Source organism: Salvelinus alpinus, chromosome 4 (genome assembly GCF_045679555.1).
Source record: "Salvelinus alpinus chromosome 4, SLU_Salpinus.1, whole genome shotgun sequence".
Lineage (NCBI taxonomy): Eukaryota > Metazoa > Chordata > Actinopteri > Salmoniformes > Salmonidae > Salvelinus > Salvelinus alpinus.
This window is the reverse complement of record NC_092089.1, coordinates 19,651,530-19,673,334: the sequence shown is the minus strand read 5'-3', so window position 1 is coordinate 19,673,334 and position 21,805 is coordinate 19,651,530. Positions and strand designations below refer to the sequence as shown.

Here is a 21,805-nt window from a genome sequence, read left to right as displayed (position 1 = left end):
AAGATTGTCTAAGATGTTTTGTTGTATGATAAATACTGCATTGCCCATGGTCCTATTTTTTTCCTGTGGTCAATCTGGTGGTCTTTGGACTCAATGACCATGAATGCAATGTTATTTTACTTTAGCTGGGGTGGACACGCTAACACTCAAATGGTTAAGTATCTATATACGTTAGGTATTCCCCAAATCATACGCCAAGTTATACAAGATTTAACACAAGCAAAGGGCGCAACTGTCTGCATTAACTCCCTTTATATTCTGATGCAGATGCATATATTTCGTTCGTCAGGAGCAGTGAGAATAGAACGTGAGTTTAGAATGCAGGAGACTTTCACGCTTTACTGAGAATCCGTGAATTGCACCTACATTATTTCCAGAAGTAACCTAGAGTTGGACTACGGTGACCAAAGGACAGAATGTTGTTCACTATTCTCACAGAAATTATGGTTTTCCACTTTAAACCTTGAAGTAATAACTGGGTGGCCGGTAGCCTAGCGGTTAGAGCATTGGGCCAGTAATCAAAAGCTCACTGGTTCGAATACCTTGGAGAAGGTCCCTAAGAATTGTCAAGAACTCCGCCCACCCAAGTCACAGACTGTTCATTCTGCTACCGCACAGCAAGCTCGGCCTCCCGAGTGGTGCAGCGGTCTAAGGCACAATATCTCAGGCGTCAGTACAGGCTGTATCACACCCAGCCGTGATTGGAGTCCCATAGGGCAGCGCACAATTGGCCCAGCATCGTCCGGGTAGGGCTGGTGTAGGCCGTCATTGTAAATAAGAATTTGTTCTTAACTGACTTGCCAAAAGGCTCCTTAACCGCTTCTACCCCCAAGCCATAAGGCAGCTGAGAAACTCATACGGACACTTTCTCACACATCACATGCTGTTGTTATTTTATCCTGATTCATTCTCTTTTACCCCTACCTACATGTACAAATTACCTCAACTACCTCGTACCCCTGCACATTGCCTGATTATTTTGTCTTTTTATTTTTTTGCTCCAAGGGCGCCGTACTACTATGGCTAACCCTCTAATACAACACTGCAGCTATCCGGTATATGTGACAATATTTAAAAATGTTATATATATTTATTATCAAATGAATCGATAGGTACATTTCATCTTTCCAGTCTAATGGCCCATGGAGTTGTACCATAGCGCGCTCTTGTGGCATAAACATGAACTTTACACATACTGACACGCCAATTACATTTATTGAAATAATTATTGTCAATTATCATATTTCTGTAACACAAATGTATATTTAAGCAATAAGGCCAGATAACTGAACAGACAGATTTGCCTTTGAAAATGTGCAGCAGAACTTTTAAGTTATTTTATCAAACAAGTATTGTAACGTGAACATACCGATACTTGGATGATAAAGCATCCGTTTCATATCAGTATGATATTCTAAGAATTTGTTCTGCACGGATTTCAATAGGGAAAGATTGCGTCCGTACCCCGCTCTCGTGTATTTCGTTGAAAACATTACTTTGCTGCGCGTTTGGTGTTGAACCTTTGTGGGGGTAACCACAGCAGAAGCAGCACCTCATCACTGTGGCATCTCTCGGAAGGGAAGGCACTCCTGTGTCGCCGAACATACAGGGTCAGGTAAATATGACCTAGACACAATAATGGTAGACTGCTAGGGTTTTCATAGTAAACAGAACTTGAGTAACTTTTTTTTGCCATGATAAATAAGTTACGGTCAAGATTATTCGAAAAATGGCCAACGAGATAACTTAGCTAGCTAACGTTAGGTGGCAGCCATGGCTATTTAGCCAGCCGCCTAGCGGTGATGGGGATACTAGTGCTAAAAGTTTTCACCGAGATACTGCATCCATTTAGTAGCTATTTCACGCGAAATGACTGTCACAACTTAATAACTAACTTAGCTAAGTTCAATGGATAAAACCCATAAATCAAAGTTGATAAAGCATAGCTAGTTTTTCTAACGTTATCCGTTGGATTTCTAAGGGGTTTGCCGGTGCTAGCTAGCTAGGCAAAATCAGCTGACTGGGAGAGTTTTTAGGCTAGTTTATCAATCTGTCAAATTATTTGTTGCTGGTTTATTAAAGACAACATTCACATCTTATGTAACTAGCCCAGGTCAAAACATCAAACTTCCTAGAATAATAAACTTCTATCACCTTTTTATGGAGGCAAAACGAATCAATCAAGTCAACAGTTGAGCTTTTGCTATTGCAGTGCTGATGAGTGAGTAATGAAAGACCTGAGGTCGTGTTTTTACCACATGTGGTGGGTGACAGGCAGCACTTTGAATTAGCTTGAGTGACAATCTGTGCTGTCATATCATACAATTGTTTCTCATTGTAGCTTGACAATCAGAGCAGGCAAGAGCACAAACAGATCTGGGACCAGACTAACTTTAAATAGACTTGACCATGACATCCTAAGTTAGATGGCTTCATAACACTTTGCTGTTACAGGATGGAGGTGTCAAGGAGGCGGATCTTACAGAAGCACCTGCAGCCAGCCAGACCACTGCGGCGCTGCAGTACTGACCAGGGTAAACTAACTGGACTAGTTCACTCTCTCTCATGTTTTAAAAAAAATAAAAATTTATTTAACCTTTATTTAACCAGGTAGGCAAATTGAGAACACGTTCTCATTTACAATTGCGACCTGGCCAAGATAAAGCAAAGCAGTTCGACACATACAACAACACATAGTTACACATGGAGTAAAACAAACATATAGTCAATAATACAGTGAAAAAAAATAAGTCTATATACAATGTGAGCAAGTGAGGTGAGATAAGGGAGGTGAAGGCAAACAAATATATGTTCAACTGTCAACCTACACATCTTGCTATTTTTTAAGTCTTCCCTGACCCAATTTTATGGAGTGTGATGCTCACAAACAGTCATGGACTAAGAACAAAATGAATGAATGTGTCGACTAACAGGCAGTATTCAAGATCCGATTCCCTACCTACCCTTTTACCCAAAGTGTGTTCTTGCTCCCTCCCTGTTATATTTAAAAGCATAGGATTGGTGTAGGCAAAGGTTGTCAGTTTCTACGATATTTCTTACTCAAGTCAATTCATTTTTAGTCCTTGAGGGGAAGTGAGTGAGTGAGTGAGTGAGTGCACACTTCAAAGAGAAGGGTAGAGAATCAGACTGCAGCTAGTGTCTCACTTTCTCTTTATACAGACCCCTGCTTTAGAAATGCTGAGCCATCTGCGTGTGGACAAGCAGGAGAAAAAACAGTGAGTGATGCATAGTTTTACCCAGAGAACTGACAATTACTTGCTCAGATAAGTAGTAAGTCTGCAGTTAGTCTATAAAATTAATCTATTTCTTGCATTGACCATGTTTTTATCCTGTGGAAAGATGAACAGTATTGGAGTGGAACAGTTTTTTCAAATCCTCCATCTCCAAACTCAGACTCCACAAAAAGACTCCACCCCAACTAAAGGTAAGCTAGCTAGCTATCTATAGAAGTGTGAGTTGCAATGTTTGAATTACTTTAGTCCATAGTTGTGTCCCAAATGGCACTCTATTCCCTATAGTGCACTACTGTTGACCAAGGCTCAAAGGAAGTGCACTATATAGGGAATAGGGTGCCATTTGGGACACACACCACATGTTATCGTGTGTGGATGTTGACTGATTCAAGTGATTCTCTCCTAGTGAGGATATCTTACACTAGAGACTTCCTGATTCAACTGGCCAATTCCCCCATTGCCAAAAGAAAACCGGACTTCTTACCAGAACATCCTGTTGTTTTGGAAAAGGCTGTAAGCTCGTCATTTGTCTCATACTCAATTATGGCTTGTTTAGTAGTTCCTTTATTGAATCAGAGTAAATTCAGAAGCCTCTCCTTTTGATTTACCTTTCGAATCACTTGCCAACCTGCTCTGTATTTTTACCTTTAAACCTGTTCTCAGTGCCATAGCTTAACATGTCTTATTGCAAATTCCTGATATTCGATGTTCATTCATTTCCACAGAGAGAACCTGGTGTGCCAAGGTTGGAGAAGAGGTTTGATGAAAACAATGAAATGTAAGTAAAAATACAAGTGTGTCAATGATCTTGCCTGGTGCGAAGATGCATTTGTAAAGAATATCTTCAGTATTAGATGAAGATTTTGGAGATTCTGTGAAATTGGACCAAAATGTTTTCCTTTACCACAGCTTCTGTAGAAGTCATAAAGCTTTTTTTTTGTGCAATATCTATTTTAACACAATTTTTGAAATCATGAATGACTTATTAATCCTACATGTTTGTGTGAATATGTTCTTGTTTAGGCTTGCCTAGGCTAACATGGAGCCAGGAAGTCTGGTTGCTGCTGCTGCTTTTCAACACACACACCACTACAACTTGCTCTGCCATTGAGTGATATTCCAACAACAACAACAAAAAAATCCCAGTTAAGCCCAGAATACCACAGGCATGGTCTACGTCCCAAATAGCGCCCTATGTCCTAATTAGTGCACTACTTTGGACCACGGCCGATAGGGTTCAGATCATAAACAGCCATGACCATGAGAGTTGTACGCGAGGGGTATAATTATTATTTTTTAGTTCCTTTGACAAATGTTGGTTCCTTTGGTGGACACAAACCTGAAAATATACCATAGCCTACGTTTTAAATTGTGTTCTTCAGTCTAAAATAATAATGCATGGTTGAATGATGTGCCTTGATGCTAACAAATGCCCCTTTCACTGTGTGATGTTTACATATGGCATAATACTAATAACGCCTCAGTGGAGGCCATTGACTCTGAGTAACCTTACAACGACCTCCAAGACAAACAATACATTCATTTAACCCTTTCACTTTTTGATATGTTAGAGTATGGGTGTTTTAGCTTTGATATTGTCACTGAAGCTTGATTATTGACTTATATCAATGAATTGAATGTTGTGTTCGGAGACTGTTGTGGTTGTAGTGTGGAATGGGAAAATTGAGTGGCTGTTTATTTTTGAAGTGTATTAATTTGAGTTATCCTTATTTTGTTATAAGCTATTTGCCTATCGAGGCTTAGTCATGATGGCGGGCTTCATTCCAAGATGTTGGCTGTTTGTTGATACAAGGTTGAGAGGACTTTCCTATGCTAATGTAAAGGGACTGCCAAAGTGTAACCATGTATTTTCAGAGATGCAGTAGGTTAAATAAGTGCCCCCCCCCCCCCCCCATTGATTTTGACTTTCAAGTTGCACATTGTGAAGATAGCCTATTTAATTTAGTGTACTATGGTGCACATCCTCTCCTTGCTCCAAGACGTATGAGCTGTTCTGGGATCTGCCCTAATAGCCCTGTACATTTCTCTGCTCTTATACAAAAAATATATATTTGGATGACAAATGTTGTCTTGTGAAGTGTCATTTTACACCAAAAGCAGCTCAAATGCTGACTATACCTCAAATTCGAACCTTGCATTATCAAAATCTGTACAAATGAAACCTCGCCATGTAATCCAGTTTACGTGTAAGAATAAAACAGCAATTTTAGTCACACTGCGTAAACGAGAAACCAGAGACAATAACCATTCAAGTGGTCATTCACTAGTGTGAAAACCGCGCCAGTGGTGCGCACAGATCCTGTGTAACATCTTCCCTACTGGCGTTTTGATGTTCATGAGTTACGTCTACAGTGAGTCCAGTTACATGCACACAATACGATTATTGTGTATAGTCAGGTTAATATAATACTTCGTTTTTAAACGTTTACATGTTTTGCAAGAACGATTTTCCTAAACATGTTTGCATGGACGCATCTGAAATCAGGCTACCTGATGGGACTTCAATAAATTCAAAAAATTGCCAATAAAAGTTCTACCACCGAGATCATGTTATTTTTGCCAAGTCTATTTGATTCTGAGTTGGGACATAACGTTTGTATGTGAACTATTTGTAAATTGCATAATTCCAGAGTCACTCGCGCATAAGAGGTGGGTTGCGCCACCGGTGCTAGCACATGCGCAGACCAGATACTCCGATTAAACTGTTCAGATGTGATGATACTTCGAAAGATTGCTAAAAAAACAAAAAGCAGTGTTTAATCGGTGTATGCTTCTATTTTGACTTTACGACGATTAAGATAAACAGATTAAAGTGTTTACTTGACTATTGCCGTACTCGGTCAACTGCCATAATCCGTTTAATATCGAATTATTAGTGCGCATGTAAACGTACTCACTAGTGACACCTTCATATACAGTCAATGGCAGGGCACCTTCATATACAGTCAATGGCAGGGTCATCACTAGTTGCCACAGCCACAAAGTCATAGTTATGGCTAAACCCCGACTATTTCTTCAAAAAGATCTTCTTAAAATCAGATGTTAAATCTAAACACCACTGCTAACCTTTTAATGCCTAACATTTAAATTAAGACCAAAAACTAATTTTAGTTTTCATGAATTTTTAAGATGTACACCATTTTGACTTTGTGGCCGTGGTAACTAGTGACAACCCAATGTCAGTGACAAATTCCTTAGCACAGCTTTCAATTACTGCCTCTTATACATTTACCACATTGCAGATAGATGCGCCCCGTTTCCTAAATATCTAACGCAGCATTGTGCATATGCGAATCATCTACCTGCTACAGGTAATCTACATATATTCAATCGCTGTTTCTCTGACATAAACCAGGCGGCATATTTTTGGTAGTAGTCGATGTTAGCCTACAGACTACGGATATGGGATACATCACATCCTCGCAGAAACCGATGTTCGTATCACTAACTGGACCAGTAGTGAAGATATCTATGTCTGAATTGACAAATCCAACATTTGGAAATGTAGTTAATTTCATGTGTTTGCTCCGGTGGTTGGGCTTCTTACTTTTTTCAGGAATATGGCATCGGGACCAGGTTTCAGTGATGAAAAGAATGAGACATTGTGCGAGAGGTACAGTAACTTCTTATAAGTAATGGTTGGACATGTCATTGTCTATAACTATATCATCAAAGTGATTTGATTAGTGTTGTCGTCTGAAAATTAAATTAATTCAACGTCAACATGAGAAATAACACCCTAATAAAGCTTTGACTTTTGTACTGTACATTGACTTTTGACAGTGGGCTAACCACTCCCTCAGTGCACTATATTTGAGTTCATTCGTAAAACCAGGAAACGGCAGGGAGGTGTGTCATCCAGAGAAATTGACTTCCTGCACAGAAGAACGTATCATTGAGCATTACATTACACCATACAAGGATACAGGAAAATGACTCCCAACCAGGCGATTATATTCTATTGACATACAGTAATACGAAGACAATGAGGACATGTTGAACCAAAAGCAAATCTGCTTTATGAACACGGGCCCAGAAGTTTAGGAGGTAGTCAAATAAAAGACTGGTCTTCCCTAAATGTTCTTGTATGATTGATTTTCTTAGTGAAAGCACTGTCTATGTACATAACCCACACCTGGATGGGATGAAAGATGACTTTCTCTACCACTTTAACCTGGGGACCTCCACACACAACCTGCCTGCCATGTTTGGGGATGTCAAAGTAAGATTTTTGATTCATTCATTAGGCTACTAGCTAGATTGCATCAGTAAATGGACATTCGTAACATCTTATTTCCTGCATTCAATATGGTCAGCTTTTCTGTATGCATCACACATTGGGCTGATTTCCCAGATACAGATTAAGCCTAGTCCTGGACTAAAAAAAAACCTTTCAGTGGACATTCACCATAGAACATGTGTTTTAATCCAGGACTAGGTTTAATGTATTGTTGTCTCTACCTTCTTGCCCTTTGTGCTGTTGTCTGTGCCCAATAATTGTTTGTACCGTGTTTTGTGCTGCTATCATGTTGCTACCATGTTGTTGTCATGTTGTGTTGCTACCATGTTGTTGTCATGTTGTGTTGCTACCATGCTGTGTTTTCATGTGTTGCTGCCATGCTATGTTGTTGTCTTAGGTCTCTCTTTATGTAGTGTTGTAGTGTCTCTCTTGTCGTGGTGTGTGTTTTGTCCTATATTTTTGTTTTTAATCCCAGCCCCATTTCCCGCAGGAGGCCTTTTGCCTTTTGTTAGGCCGTCATTCTAAATAAGAATTTGTTCTTAACTGACCTGCCTAGTTAAATAACTGTTAAATAAAAATTAAAAATAACGTAAGCTTAATCTGGGTTCAGGAAAGCAGCCCTGTATTTCTTTTGACTTTTTGTATTCATTCCAAGGACGTTAACATTTACATGGTCTGTTCTTATGTTCATGTCTCAGTTTGTGTGTGTTGGGGGCAGTCCCTGGAGAATGAAGTCCTTCATAGAGTACATTGCTGGAGAGCTGAGTCTGGAGGACCCCAAGGCTGAGTACCCCAACATCTGTGCAGGAACTGACCGCTATGCCATGTACAAGATTGGCCCCGTGCTGTCCGTCAGCGTACGTGAATAAATAAAATACCACTCGCCATTTCAATCACTTCTGCTTTATTATAGAGTCACTAGATGTTAGTAGGTTTAACACGGGTTTAAATCACTTGTAGTTTATTATAGTGTCACTAGATGTTAGTAGGTTTAACACGGGTTTCAATCACTTGTAGTTTATTATAGAGTCACTAAATGTTAGTAGGTTTAACACAGGTTTCAATCACTTGTAGTTTATTATAGAGTCACTAGATGTTAGTAGGTTTAACACGGGTTTCAACCACTTGTAGTTTATTATAGAGTCACTAAATGTTAGTAGGTTTAACACAGGTTTCAATCACTTGTAGTTTATTATAGAGTCACTAGATGTTAGTAGGTTTAACACAGGTTTCAATCACTTGTAGTTTATTATAGAGTCACTAGATGGTAGTAAGTTTAACACGGGTTTCAATCACTTGTAGTTTATTATAGTGTCACTAGATGTTAGTAGGTTTAACACGGGTTTCAATCACTTGTAGTTTATTATAGAGTCACTAAATGTTAGTAGGTTTAACACAGGTTTCAATCACTTGTAGTTTATTATAGAGTCACTAGAGTCACTGGATGTTAGTAGGTTTAACACGGGTTTCAACCACTTGTAGTTTATTATAGAGTCACTAGATGTTAGTAGGTTTAACACGGGTTTCAACCACTTGTAGTTTATTATAGAGTCACTAGATGTTAGTAGGTTTAACACGGGTTTCAACCACTTGTAGTTTATTATAGAGTCACTAGAGTCACTGGATGTTAGTAGGTTTAACACGGGTTTCAACCACTTGTAGTTTATTATAGAGTCACTAGATGTTAGTAGGTTTAACACGGGTTTCAATCACTTGTAGTTTATTATAGAGTCACTAGATGTTAGTAGGTTTAACACGGGTTTCAATCACTTGTAGTTTATTATAGAGTCACTAGATGTTAGTAGGTTTAACACAGGTTTCAATCACTTGTAGTTTATTATAGAGTCACTGGATGTTAGTAGGTTTAACACGGGTTTCAATCACTTGTAGTTTATTATAGAGTCACTAGATGTTAGTAAGTTTAACACGGGTTGCGTCTCAAATGGTACTCACTACTTTGGACAAGGGCTCTGGACAAAGGCCGTCACGAGGTAATATGCTGCTATTTGGGACGCACTCACGATGTTGCACCTTTGGGTGGAATTGTAATCGATATCCTGGGTTTGAAAGGTAATATAAAGTAATAGAGAAGGTTTCTTTGTCAAATAAATGGACATGTTAGTGTAGTACTGTGTTCTGCTGAACAGACTGAATTGAGTGGCTTAATCAGTGTCGTCCTTCTAACGCAACCGCGTTGCCATGAACTAGTGCAGACAAGGTCGCCACGCTATCTGACGTGAGACTGTGGTGGTGTAATGTGGTACATCTATGACATCACGTGTCTCTCTCTTTGTTTTTCAGCATGGCATGGGTATCCCCTCCATCGCCATCATGTTACACGAGCTCATCAAGCTCCTCTACCATGCTCGCTGCACTGATGTTACCATCATTCGCATTGGGACCTCCGGTGGATTAGGTAGGCCTAGAGAGTTTATTTAGACGTTTTCTGTCTGCTTGTACTTCTCAAGTGCTTTGGATATGATTGAATTTCTTTCTGATTAACCACAGCACATCTGAATCCCACTGTAGTCAAACTAGTAATAACACTTATATGGGGTGTTTAAATCAATCAATCAATTAAAGTCCTTTGATTCATCTAAATATGTGTCCCAAACGGCACCCTATTCCCTATATATTTATTTATTTATTTAACCTTCATTTAACCAGGCAAGTCAGCTAATTCTTATTCACAATCACGGCCTACCCCGGCTCTATGGGACTCCCAATCACAGCCAGATATGATGCAGCCTGGATTCGAACCAGGGACTGCAGTGATGCCTCTTGCACTGAGATGCAGTTCCTTAGACCGCTGCGCCATTCGGGAACCCAAAAATATGGCCCCAAAGTAGTGTACTTTATAGGGAATAGGGTGCCATTTGGGACATAGGCCTAAAACAAGCCATATTTGCTGTACATTGTCCCTCCACTCTGTTCCCCTTTCTCTCTCCAGGCCTCGAGCCTGGCACGGTTGTTGTCACCAAGCAGTCAGTAGACGCCACCTTCCTGCCCAGGCTGGAGCAGGTCATCCTGGGGAATACTGTGGTGCGCAGCACGGACCTGCACCAAGGTCTGGCTGAAGAGCTGCTCCAGTGTAGCAAGGACCTGGGTCAATTTGAGACGGTCATCGGAAACACTATGTGTACAATGGATTTCTATGAAGGTGTCGGTTTTTATACGCTGCTTCACTTTTCTGCTTGTTGTCTGCCAATCTGTCTTTAAAAAAAAAAAATGATGCTGTGTTAACATGATACCTGGTCTATCTGTGCTCCTGTCAACTCCATTGCTGTCATTGTAAAGCCCAACATGTTAGGCATGACAATGAGTGAGTTGGCATGATGGCACAAACAGACTGTGACTCAGGTGATATTGATGTGCCCTACTAGAGTTACTGTGTGTAGCTAGCTGGTATTCTGTGTGTCCAGGACAAGCACGTCTGGATGGGGCTTTCTGCTCCTACACAGAGAAGGAGAAGCAGGACTACCTGACCAAGGCCTATGAGTCTGGGGTTCGTAACATCGAGATGGAGTCTTCTGTGTTTGCTGCCATGTGTCAACTCAGCGGTCTGAAAGGTACACCACTGGTGTAGTTGTAGCTATCCATGATGACTGTACAAGCCGTATTAACAGTGTTATTCACAGACATAAAGCTTTTTTAAATAAAGAAACAAAACCTTTGACTTTGTATGCGTTAAAGATGTAATAAAAATGCATATGTATTTGAATAGATGTATTAAATATGTGTTTTACATCATATTCATTCACTTGAAGGTCCTAATGTTGAACCTTTTGGTAGGATCAAAGTTCAGTATTGTGTTGCTGGTAAATAAATAGTCTGGTCCTTGATCTGTTTGTGTTGTCATGCCAACTCCCTGTCTCATGTTTGAGGAGTTGGCATGATACTGTAGCAGACTGGCCTCAGGACTAGTAAATAATCAATCTCTGTCCTCTGTCTTTGTGTCCCTCTGAAGCGGCCGTGGTGTGTGTGACGCTATTGGACCGTCAGAAAGGTGACCAGCTGAACAGCTCTCATGAAGTTCTCCACAGCTACCAACAACGTCCTCAGATACTGGTCGGTCACCTGATCAAGAAGATGCTCCAAGCCTCAGCCTCTAGCAGAAGCTAGGCTCTTGCATTTTAGCTTTCTGATGTTATGTGACTTATGAAAGGCCTCTTGTACACAGAGTATACAAAACATGAAGATCACTTTCCTAATATTGAGTTACCCCCCCCACAACTTTGCTGTTCTTGACAAACAACGGTGCTCCAGGCACCTACTACCATGACCCGTTCAAAGGCACGTTTGTCTTGCCCATTCACCATCTGAATGGCACACAGACAATCCATGTCACAATTGTCTTAATGTTTAAAAATTCTTCTTTAACCCGTCTCCTCCACTTCATCTACACTGATTGAAGTGGATTTAACATGTGACATCAATAAGGGATCATAGCTTTCACCTGGATTCACCTGGTCAGTCTGTCATGGAAAGAGCAGGTGTTCTTAAGGTTTTGTATACTAGGTGTAAGTGTAGTCGAGGGCAGCACTGTGATTCATTCCATATAGCCTGGCTGCTTTCACTATGTATTTTCGCAATCATTCTCAATAGCAATCATTGACCGTATAGAAGACAATATATATCTACCGTATCTATTGTTTCTGGTTTGTAGCTAAGTGTAACCAAATTAGTATAGTAATCATGAGAAACATCAAACACACCTCTTACTTGACACCACCTCTGTTTTTATACCAAATAAACCAATGCTGGGTGAAGTAAAGTAACTTGTTCCATAAGTTGTTGCTTTGTGTAGAAACATTAGAAAATATATTATACACAGTTTGTTTTTTAAACTCCTTGATCTTTTTTTAACCCCAAGCCTTTAAGATGAAATGTTTTGTTTGAATTCACCAGTATGTATATTTTAGTTTTATATGCTGTAGCTATGGTAACGAGCAAGTTATGAATATTAAAGATAAGACTTCTCTGCACATCTTTAGCTACTTTGAACACTGCATTGTACTGTACTATCAAATGTTGCTCTGAAACCATCATCATACATTCAGCGTGTTGTCCTGTTACTGAGAAAATATGTAACTGAGTGCTTTTAATGTCACCTAATGAGTAATAAAACCACAAATACTGTAAATATTTCAGTGTGATTAAAATGGGTTTCTGTCATCAACATTAGGAAGCAGCTAGTGGGGATCCTTAATAAATACAGATACAGAAGCCGTCCCTGTAGGGCACATTTTCTCAGTTTATTCTATAGTAGTTAATGAACGTGAATAACGGCAGTCTAAATTAGCACAAAGTTAGCGAAACCCGCCGCCTTGACTTGCCTGTGCACATAAGGGGTACTTTATTATGCAACTTGTGTTCGGAGACTGTTGTGGTTGTAGTGTGGAATGGGAAAATTGAGTGGTTGTTTATTTTTTAAGTGTATTAATTTGAGTTATCCTTATTTTGTATTAAGCTATTTGCCTATCGAGGCTTAGTCATGATGGCGGGCTTCATTCCAAGATGTTGGCTGTTTGTTGATACAAGGTTGAGAGGACTTTCCTATGCTAATGTAAAGGGACTGCCAAAGTGTAACCATGTATTTTCAGAGATGCAGTAGGTTAAATAAGTCCCCCCCCCCCCCCCCCATTGATTTTGACTTTCAAGTTGCACATTGTGAAGATAGCCTATTTAATTTAGTGTACTATGGTGCACATCCTCTCCTTGCTCCAAGACGTATGAGCTGATCTGGGATCTGCCCTAATAGGCCTGTACATTTCTCTGCTCTTATACAAAAAATATATATATTTGGATGACAAATGTTGTCTTGTGAAGTGTCATTTTACACCAAAAGCAGCTCAAATGCTGACTATACCTCAAATTCGAACCTTGCATTATTAAAATCTGTAAAAATTAAACCTCGCCATGTAATCCAGTTTACATGTAAGAATAAAACAGCAATTTGAGTCACACTGCGTAAACGAGAAACCAGAGACAATAACCATTCAAGTGGTCATTCACTAGTGTGAAAACTGCGCCAGTGGTGCGCACAGATCGTGTGTAACATCTTCCCTACTGGCGTTTTGATGTTCATGAGTTACGTCTACAGTGAGTCCAGTTACATGCACACAATACGATTATTGTGTATAGTCAGATTAATATAATAGTTCGTTTTAAAACGTTTACATGTTTTGCAAGAACGATTTTCCTAAACATGTTTGCATGGACGCATCTGAAATCAGGCTACCTGATGGGACTTCAATAAATTCCAAAAATTGCCAATAAAAGTTCTACCACCGAGATCATGTCATTTTTGCCAAGTCTATTTGACTCTGAGTTGGGACATAAAGTTTGTATGTGAACTATTTGTAAATTGCATAATTCCAGAGTCACTCGCGCATAAGAGGTGGGTTGCGCTACCGGTGCTAGCACATGCGCAGACCAGATACTCAAATTAAACTGGTTAGATGTGATGATAATTCGAAACATTGCTAAAAAAACAAAAAGCAGGGTTTAATCGGTGTATGCTTCTATTTTGACTTTACGACGATTAAGATAAACAGATTAAAGTGTTTACTTGACTATTGCCGTACTCGGCCAACTGCCATAATTCGTTTAATATCGAATTATTAGTGCGCATGTAAACGTACTCACTAGTGACACCTTCATATACAGACAATGGCAGGGTCATCACTAGTTGCCACAGCCACAAAGTCATAGTTATGGCTAAACCCCGCCTATTTCTTCAATTTATCTTCTTAAAATCAGATGTGAAATCTAAACACCACTGCTAACCTTTTAATGCCTATAATTTAAATTAAGACCAAAAACGAATTTTAGTTTTCATGAATTTTTAAGATGTACACAATTTTAACTTTGTGGCTGTGGTAACTAGTGACAACCCAACGTCAGTGACAAGTTCCTTAGCACAGCTTTCATTTACTGCCTCTTATACATTTACCACATTTGTGAAGGATGGTTTTGTTCTCTTTTTAACAAAAATATATGCCTTATAGAAATAGGACATGTTAATCACAAAACATAGAGTGACTGCAGAACAGCTGTTCTTAATTTAATCTAGGGTGTCGACTGTGCAAACCACAAGGTTGAGGAATGTGTAGGAAAAATTCTGAATAACAAGAAAACAGGAAATGAGGAATGTGTAAAAAATTCTGAATAACAAGAAAACAGGAACTGAGGAATGTGTAGAAACCGACAACTCAGGTCAATCTTCACAAACACCATTCCGGACATCTGAATCCTGATTGCTGTGGGGCTGGCACCAGTCTGGGCACCACCGATAGGCTAGCAAGTTTAAACCACGCTAAGCCTCTACTGTGACAGGCCAACTCTAAAGTTGGGACTATCTCTGTCACAGTATAAAAGAAGATGTCTGTACTATTTCAGTCAGTTCTCTGCTTTACCCTGCGTGGTGATACAGTGAACCCGTATATACTAAAATTGCATTTACCATTTATTGCTTATGTTAAATAAAAACTCTTAAAGTATATTCGGTGACTGAATCACATTTTATCCTGATACCAGATTTGATTGACGCAACCCTTTACACACTGCAGATAGATATTTAGGAAACGGGGAGCATCTAACACAGCATCGTGCATATGCGAATCATCTACCTGCTACAGGTAATCTACATATATTCAATCGCTGTTTCTCTGACATATACCAGCCGGCATATTTTTGGTAGTAGTCGATGTTAGCCTACAGACTACGGATATGGGATACATCACATCCTCGCAGAAACCGATGTTCGTATCACTAACTGGACCAGTAGTGAAGATATCTATGTCTGAATTTGACTAATCCAACATTTGGAAATGAAGTTAATTTCATGTGTTTGCTCCGGTGTTTGGGCTTCTTACTTTTTTCAGGAATATGGCATCGGGACCAGGTTTCAGTGATGAAAAGAATGAGACATTGTGCGAGAGGTACAGTAACATCTAATAAGTAATGGTTGGACACGTCATTGTCTATAACTATATCATCAAAGTGATTTGATTAGTGTTGTCGTCTGAAAATTAAATTAATTCAACGTCAACATGAGAAATAACACCCTAATAAAGCTTTGACTTTTGTACTGTACATTTTACATTGACTTTTGACAGTGGGCTAACCACTCCCTCAGTGGACTATATTTGAGTTTATTCATAAAACCAGGAAATGGCAGAGTGGCACGTTCTGACCTTAGTTCCTTTTTTATGTCTTTGTGTTAGGTTGTTCAGGGCGTGAGTTGGGGTGGGTAGTCTATGTTCTTTTCTCTATGTTGTTTTATTTCTATGTGTTTGGCCTGGCATGGTTCTCAATCAGAGGCAGGTATCGTTCGTTGTCTCTGATTGAGAATCATACTTAGGTAGCCTGTTTTCCCCGTTTTGGTTGTGGGTGTTTATTTTCTGTATAGTGTCTGTTCACCTTGCAGAACTGTTTCGTTTTCTCCTCGTTGTTATTTTGTGTAGTGTTCAGTTTTTTTATTAAAATTATGACGAACACTTACCACGCTGCATTTTGGTCCTCCTCTCTTTCCACCAACGAAAGCCGTTACACAGAGAGGTGTGTCATCCAGAGAATTTGACTCCCTGCACAGAAGCACGTATCATTGAGCATTACATTACACCATACAAGGATGAAGGAAAATGACTCACAACCAGGCGATTATATTCTATTGACATACAGTAATACGAAGACAGTGAGGACATGTTGAACCAAAAGCAAATGTGCTTTATGAACACGGGCCCAGAAGTTTAGGAGGTAGTCAAATAAAAGACTGGTCTTCCCTAAATGTTCTTGTATGATTGATTTTCTTAGTGAAAGCACTGTCTATGTACATAACCCACACCTGGATGGGATGAAAGATGACTTTCTCTACCACTTTAACCTGGGGACCTCCACACACAATCTGCCTGCCATGTTTGGGGACGTCAAAGTAAGATTACTGATTGATTCAATAGGCTACTAGCTAGATTGCATCAGTAAATGGACATTCATAACATCCTATTTCCTGCATTCAATATGGTCAGCTTTTCTGTATTCATCACACATTGGTCTTATTTCCCTGATACAGATTAAGCCTAGTCCTGGACTAAAAAAAAACCTTTCAGTGGACATTCACCATAGAACATGTGTTTTAATCCAGGACTAGGTTTAAAGTATTGTTGTCTCTACCTTCTTGCCCTATGTGCTGTTGTCCGAGCCCAATAATTGTTTGTACCATGTTTTGTGCTGCTATCATGTTGCTACCATGTTGTTGTCATGTTGTGTTGCTGGGTTCAGGAAAGCATCTGGGTTCAGGAAAACAGCCCTGTATTTCTTTTAACTTTTTGTATTCATTCCCAGGACGTTAACATTTACATGGTCTGTTCTTATGTTCATGTCTCAGTTTGTGTGTGTTGGGGGCAGTCCCTGGAGAATGAAGTCCTTCATAGAGTACATTGCTGGAGAGCTGAGTCTGGAGGACCCCAAGGCTGAGTACCCCAACATCTGTGCAGGAACTGACCGCTATGCCATGTACAAGATTGGCCCCGTGCTGTCCGTCAGCGTATGTGAAGAAATACAATACCACTAGCCATTTCAATCACTTCTGCTTTATTATAGTGTCACTAGATGTTAGTAGGTTTAACACGGGTTTCAATCACTTGTAGTTTATTATAGAGTCACTAGATGTTAGTAAGTTTAACACGGGTTTCAATCACTTGTAGTTTATTATGGAGTCACTAGATGTTAGTAGGTTTAACACGGGTTTCAATCACTTGTAGTTTATTATAGAGTTATTAGATGTTAGTAGGTTTAACACGGGTTTCAACCACTTGTAGTTTATTATAGAGTCACTAGATGTTAGTAAGTTTAACACGGGTTTCAATCACTTGTAGTTTATTATGGAGTCACTAGATGTTAGTAGGTTTAACACGGGTTTCAATCACTTGTAGTTTATTATGGAGTCACTAGATGTTAGTAGGTTTAACACGGGTTTCAATCACTTGTAGTTTATTATAGAGTCACTAGATGTTAGTAAGTTTCACACGGGTTTCAATCACTTGTAGTTTATTATAGAGTCACTAGAGTCACTAGATGGTAGTAGGTTTAACACGGGTTTCAACCACTTGTAGTTTATTATAGAGTCACTAGATGTTAGTAGGTTTAACACGGGTTTAAATCACTTGTAGTTTATTATAGAGTTACTAGATGTTAGTAGGTTTAACACGGGTTTCAATCACTTGTAGTTTATTATAGAGTCACTAGATGTTAGTAAGTTTAACACGGGTTGCGTCTCAAATGGTACTCACTACTTTGGACAAGGGCTCTGGACAAAGGCCGTCACGATGTAATATGCTGCTATTTGGGACGCACTCACGATGTTGCACCTTTGGGTGGAATTGTAATCGATGTCCTGGGTTTGAAAGGTAATATAAAGTAATAGAGAAGGTTTCTTTGTCAAATAAATGGACGTGTTAGTGTAGCAGTGTGTTCTGCCGAACAGACTGAATTGAGTGGCTTAATCAGTGTCGTCCTTCTAACGCAACCGCGTTGCCATGAACTAGTGCAGACGAGGTCGCCACGCTATCTGACGTGAGACTGTGGTGGTGTAATGTGGTACATCTATGACATCACGTGTCTCTCTCTTTGTTTTTCAGCATGGCATAGGTATCCCCTCCATCGCCATCATGTTACACGAGCTCATCAAGCTCCTCTACCATGCTCGCTGCACTGATGTTACCATCTTTCGCATTGGGACCTCCGGTGGATTAGGTAGGCCTAGAGAGTTTATTTAGACGTTTTCTGTCTGGTTGTACTTCTCAAGTGCTTTGGATATGATTGAATTCCTTTCTGATTAACCACAGCACATCTGAATCCCACTGTAGTCAAACTAGTAATAACACTAATATGGGGTGTTTAAATCAATCAATCAATTAAAGTCCTTTGATTCATCTAAATATGTGTCCCAAACGGCACCCTATTCCCTATATATTTATTTATTTATTTAACCTTAATTTAACCAGGCAAGTCAGCTAATTCTTATTCACAATCACGGCCTACCCCGGGTCTATGGGACTCCCAATCTCAGCCAGATATGATGCAGCCTGGATTCGAACCAGGGACTGCAGTGATGCCTCTTGCACTGAGATGCAGTTCCTTAGACCGCTGCGCCACTCGGGAACCCAAAAGTATGGCCCCAAAGTAGTGTACTTTATAGGGAATAGGGTGCCATTTGGGACACAGACCTAAAACAAGCCATACATTGTCCATCCACTCTGTTCCCCTTTCTCTCTCCAGGCCTCGAGCCTGGCACGGTTGTTGTCACCAAGCAGTCAGTAGACGCCACCTTCCTGCCCAGGCTGGAGCAGGTCATCCTGGGGAATACTGTGGTGCGCAGCACGGACCTGCACCAAGGTCTGGCTGAAGAGCTGCTCCAGTGTAGCAAGGACCTGGGTCAATTTGAGACGGTCATCGGAAACACTATGTGTACAATGGATTTCTATGAAGGTGTCGGTTTTTATACGCTGCTTCACTTTTCTGCTTGTTGTCTGCCAATCTGTCTTTAAAAAAAAACGTTATGCTGTGTTAACATGATACCTGGTCTATCTGTGCTCCTGTCAACTACATTGCTGTCATTGTAAAGCCAGACAGGTTAGGCATGACAATGAGTGAGTTGGCATGATGGCACAAACAGACTGTGACTCAGGTGATATTGATGTGCCCTACTAGAGTTACTGTGTGTAGCTAGCTGGTATTCTGTGTGTCCAGGACAAGCACGTCTGGATGGGGCTTTCTGCTCCTACACAGAGAAGGAGAAGCAGGACTACCTGACCAAGGCCTATGAGTCTGGGGTTCGTAACATCGAGATGGAGTCTTCTGTGTTTGCTGCCATGTGTCAACTCAGCGGTCTGAAAGGTACACCACTGGCGTAGTTGTAGCTATCCATGATGACTGTACAAGCCATATTAACAGTGTTATTCACAGACATAAAGCATTTTTAAATAAAGAAACAAAACCTTTGACTTTGTATGCGTTAAAGATGTAATAAAAATGCATATGTATTTGAATAGATGTATTAAATATATGTGTTTTACATCATATTCATTCACTTGAAGGTCCTAATGTTGAACCTTTTGGTAGGATCAAAGTTCAGTATTGTGTTGCTGGTAAATAAATAGTCTGGTCCTTGATCTGTTTGTGTTGTCATGCCAACTCCCTGTCTCATGTTTGAGGAGTTGGCATGATACTGTAGCAGACTGGCCTCAGGACTAGTAAATAATCAATCTCTGTCCTCTGTCTCTGTGTCCCTCTGAAGGGGCCGTGGTGTGTGCGACGCTATTGGACCGTCAGAAAGGTGACCAGCTGAGCAGCTCTCATGAAGTTCTCCACAGCTACCAACAACGTCCTCAGATACTGGTCGGTCACCTGATCAAGAAGATGCTCCAAGCCTCAGCCTCTAGCAGAAGCTAGGCTCTTGCATTTTAGCTTTCTGATGTTATGTGACTTATGAAAGGCCTCTTGTACACAGAGTATACAAAACATGAAGATCACTTTCCTAATATTGAGTTACCATCTGAATGGCACACATAGACAATCCATGTCTCAATTGTCTTAATGTTTAAAAGTCCTTCTTTAACCCGTCTCCTCCACTTCATCTACACTGATTAAAGTGGATTTAACATGTGACATCAATAAGGGATCATAGCTTTCACCTGGATTCACCTGGTCAGTCTGTCATGGAAAGAGCAGGTGTTCTTAATGTTTTGTATACTCGGTGTAAGTGTAGTCGAGGGCAGCACTGTCCTTCATTCCATATAGCCTGGCTGCTTTCACTATGTATTTTCGCAATCATTCTCAATAGCAATCATTCTCAATAGCAATCATTCTCAATAGCAAACATTCTCAATAGCAATCATTGACCGTATAGAAGACAATATATATCTACCGTATCTATTGTTTCTGGTTTGTAGCTAAGTGTAACCAAATTAGTATAGTAATCATGAGAAACATCAAACACACCTCTTACTTGACACCACCTCTGTTTTTATACCAAATAAACCAATGCTGGGTGAAGTAAAGTAACTTGTTCCATAAGTTGTTGCTTTGTGTAGAAACATTAGAAAATATATTATACACAGTTTGTTTTTTAAACTCCTTGATCTTTTTTTAACCCCAAGCCTTTAAGATGAAATGTTTTGTTTGAATTCACCAGTATGTATATTTTAGTTTTATATGCTGTAGCTATGGTAACGAGCAAGTTATGAATATTAAAGATAAGACTTCTCTGCACATCTTTAGCTACTTTGAACACTGCATTGTACTGTACTATCAAATGTTGCTCTGAAACCATCATCATACATTCAGCGTGTTGTCCTGTTACTGAGAAAATATGTAACTGAGTGCTTTTAATGTCACCTAATGAGTGATAAAACCACAAATACTGTAAATATTTCAGTGTGATTAAAATGGGTTTCTGTCATCAACATTAGGAAGCAGCTAGTGGGGATCCTTAATATATACAGATACAGAAGCCGTCCCTGTAGGGCACATTTTCTCTGTTTATTCTATATAGTAGTTAATGAACGTGAATAACGGCAGTCTAAATTAGCACAAAGTTAGCGAAACCCGCCGCCTTGACTTGCCTGTGCACATAAGGGGTACTTTATTATGCAACTTGTGTTCGGAGACTGTTGTGGTTGTAGTGTGGAATGGGAAAATTGAGTGGCTGTTTATTTTTGAAGTGTATTAATTTGAGTTATCCTTATTTTGTTATAAGCTATTTGCCTATCGAGGCTTAGTCATGATGGCGGGCTTCATTCCAAGATGTTGGCTGTTTGTTGATACAAGGCTGAGAGGACTTTCCTATGCTAATGTAAAGGGACTGCCAAAGTGTAACCATGTATTTTCAGAGATGCAGTAGGTAAAATAAGTGCCCCCCCCCCCCATTGATTTCGACTTTCAAGTTGCACATTGTGAAGATAGCCTATTTAATTTAGTGTACTGTGGTGCACATCCTCTCCTTGCTCCAAGACGTATGAGCTGATCTGGGATCTGCCCTAATAGCCCTGTACATTTCTCTGCTCTTATACAAAAAATATATATGTTTGGATGACAAATGTTGTCTTGTGAAGTGTCATTTTACACCAAAAGCAGCTCAAATGCTGACTATACCTCAAATTCGAACCTTGCATTATCAAAATCTGTACAAATGAAACCTCGCTATGTAATCCAGTTTACATGTAAGAATAAAACAGCAATTTTAGTCACACTGCGTAAACGAGAAACCAGAGACAATAACCATTCAAGT

General features: G+C 39.8%; 3 protein-coding genes across 5 annotated transcripts; all 3 read left to right on the top strand.

The window, feature by feature from the left end:
• Nucleotides 1-734: 734 nt before the first annotated feature.
• Nucleotides 735-5,818, top strand: gra (granulito). The gene is made up of 7 exons (XM_071395857.1): nucleotides 735-1,615; nucleotides 2,455-2,534; nucleotides 3,181-3,236; nucleotides 3,361-3,445; nucleotides 3,661-3,767; nucleotides 3,980-4,032; nucleotides 4,278-5,818. The coding sequence occupies exons 2-7, from the start codon at nucleotides 2,456-2,458 to the stop codon at nucleotides 4,285-4,287; spliced, it is 390 nt and encodes a 129-aa protein (XP_071251958.1). The 5' UTR covers nucleotides 735-1,615; nucleotide 2,455; the 3' UTR covers nucleotides 4,288-5,818.
• A 606-nt stretch (nucleotides 5,819-6,424) lies between these two features.
• Nucleotides 6,425-12,660, top strand: LOC139572951 (uridine phosphorylase 1-like). 2 transcript variants are annotated; one of them, XM_071395849.1, is made up of 8 exons: nucleotides 6,425-6,586; nucleotides 6,832-6,888; nucleotides 7,380-7,497; nucleotides 8,214-8,372; nucleotides 9,817-9,931; nucleotides 10,466-10,675; nucleotides 10,938-11,084; nucleotides 11,483-12,660. In XM_071395849.1, the coding sequence occupies exons 2-8, from the start codon at nucleotides 6,836-6,838 to the stop codon at nucleotides 11,635-11,637; spliced, it is 957 nt and encodes a 318-aa protein (XP_071251950.1). In that variant the 5' UTR covers nucleotides 6,425-6,586; nucleotides 6,832-6,835; the 3' UTR covers nucleotides 11,638-12,660. The 2 variants fall into 2 exon arrangements, with proteins under 2 accessions (XP_071251950.1, XP_071251951.1); XM_071395850.1 differs by lacking the exons at nucleotides 6,425-6,586; nucleotides 7,380-7,497.
• A 2,260-nt stretch (nucleotides 12,661-14,920) lies between these two features.
• On the top strand, nucleotides 14,921-20,787 carry LOC139572950 (uridine phosphorylase 1-like). Of its 2 annotated transcripts, XM_071395847.1 has the most exons (8): nucleotides 14,921-15,155; nucleotides 15,402-15,458; nucleotides 16,333-16,450; nucleotides 16,904-17,062; nucleotides 18,156-18,270; nucleotides 18,796-19,005; nucleotides 19,267-19,413; nucleotides 19,814-20,787. In XM_071395847.1, the coding sequence occupies exons 2-8, from the start codon at nucleotides 15,406-15,408 to the stop codon at nucleotides 19,966-19,968; spliced, it is 957 nt and encodes a 318-aa protein (XP_071251948.1). In that variant the 5' UTR covers nucleotides 14,921-15,155; nucleotides 15,402-15,405; the 3' UTR covers nucleotides 19,969-20,787. The 2 variants fall into 2 exon arrangements, with proteins under 2 accessions (XP_071251948.1, XP_071251949.1); XM_071395848.1 differs by lacking the exon at nucleotides 16,333-16,450 and having other exon boundaries at nucleotides 14,922-15,155.
• The last annotated feature ends 1,018 nt before the right edge of the window (nucleotides 20,788-21,805 follow it).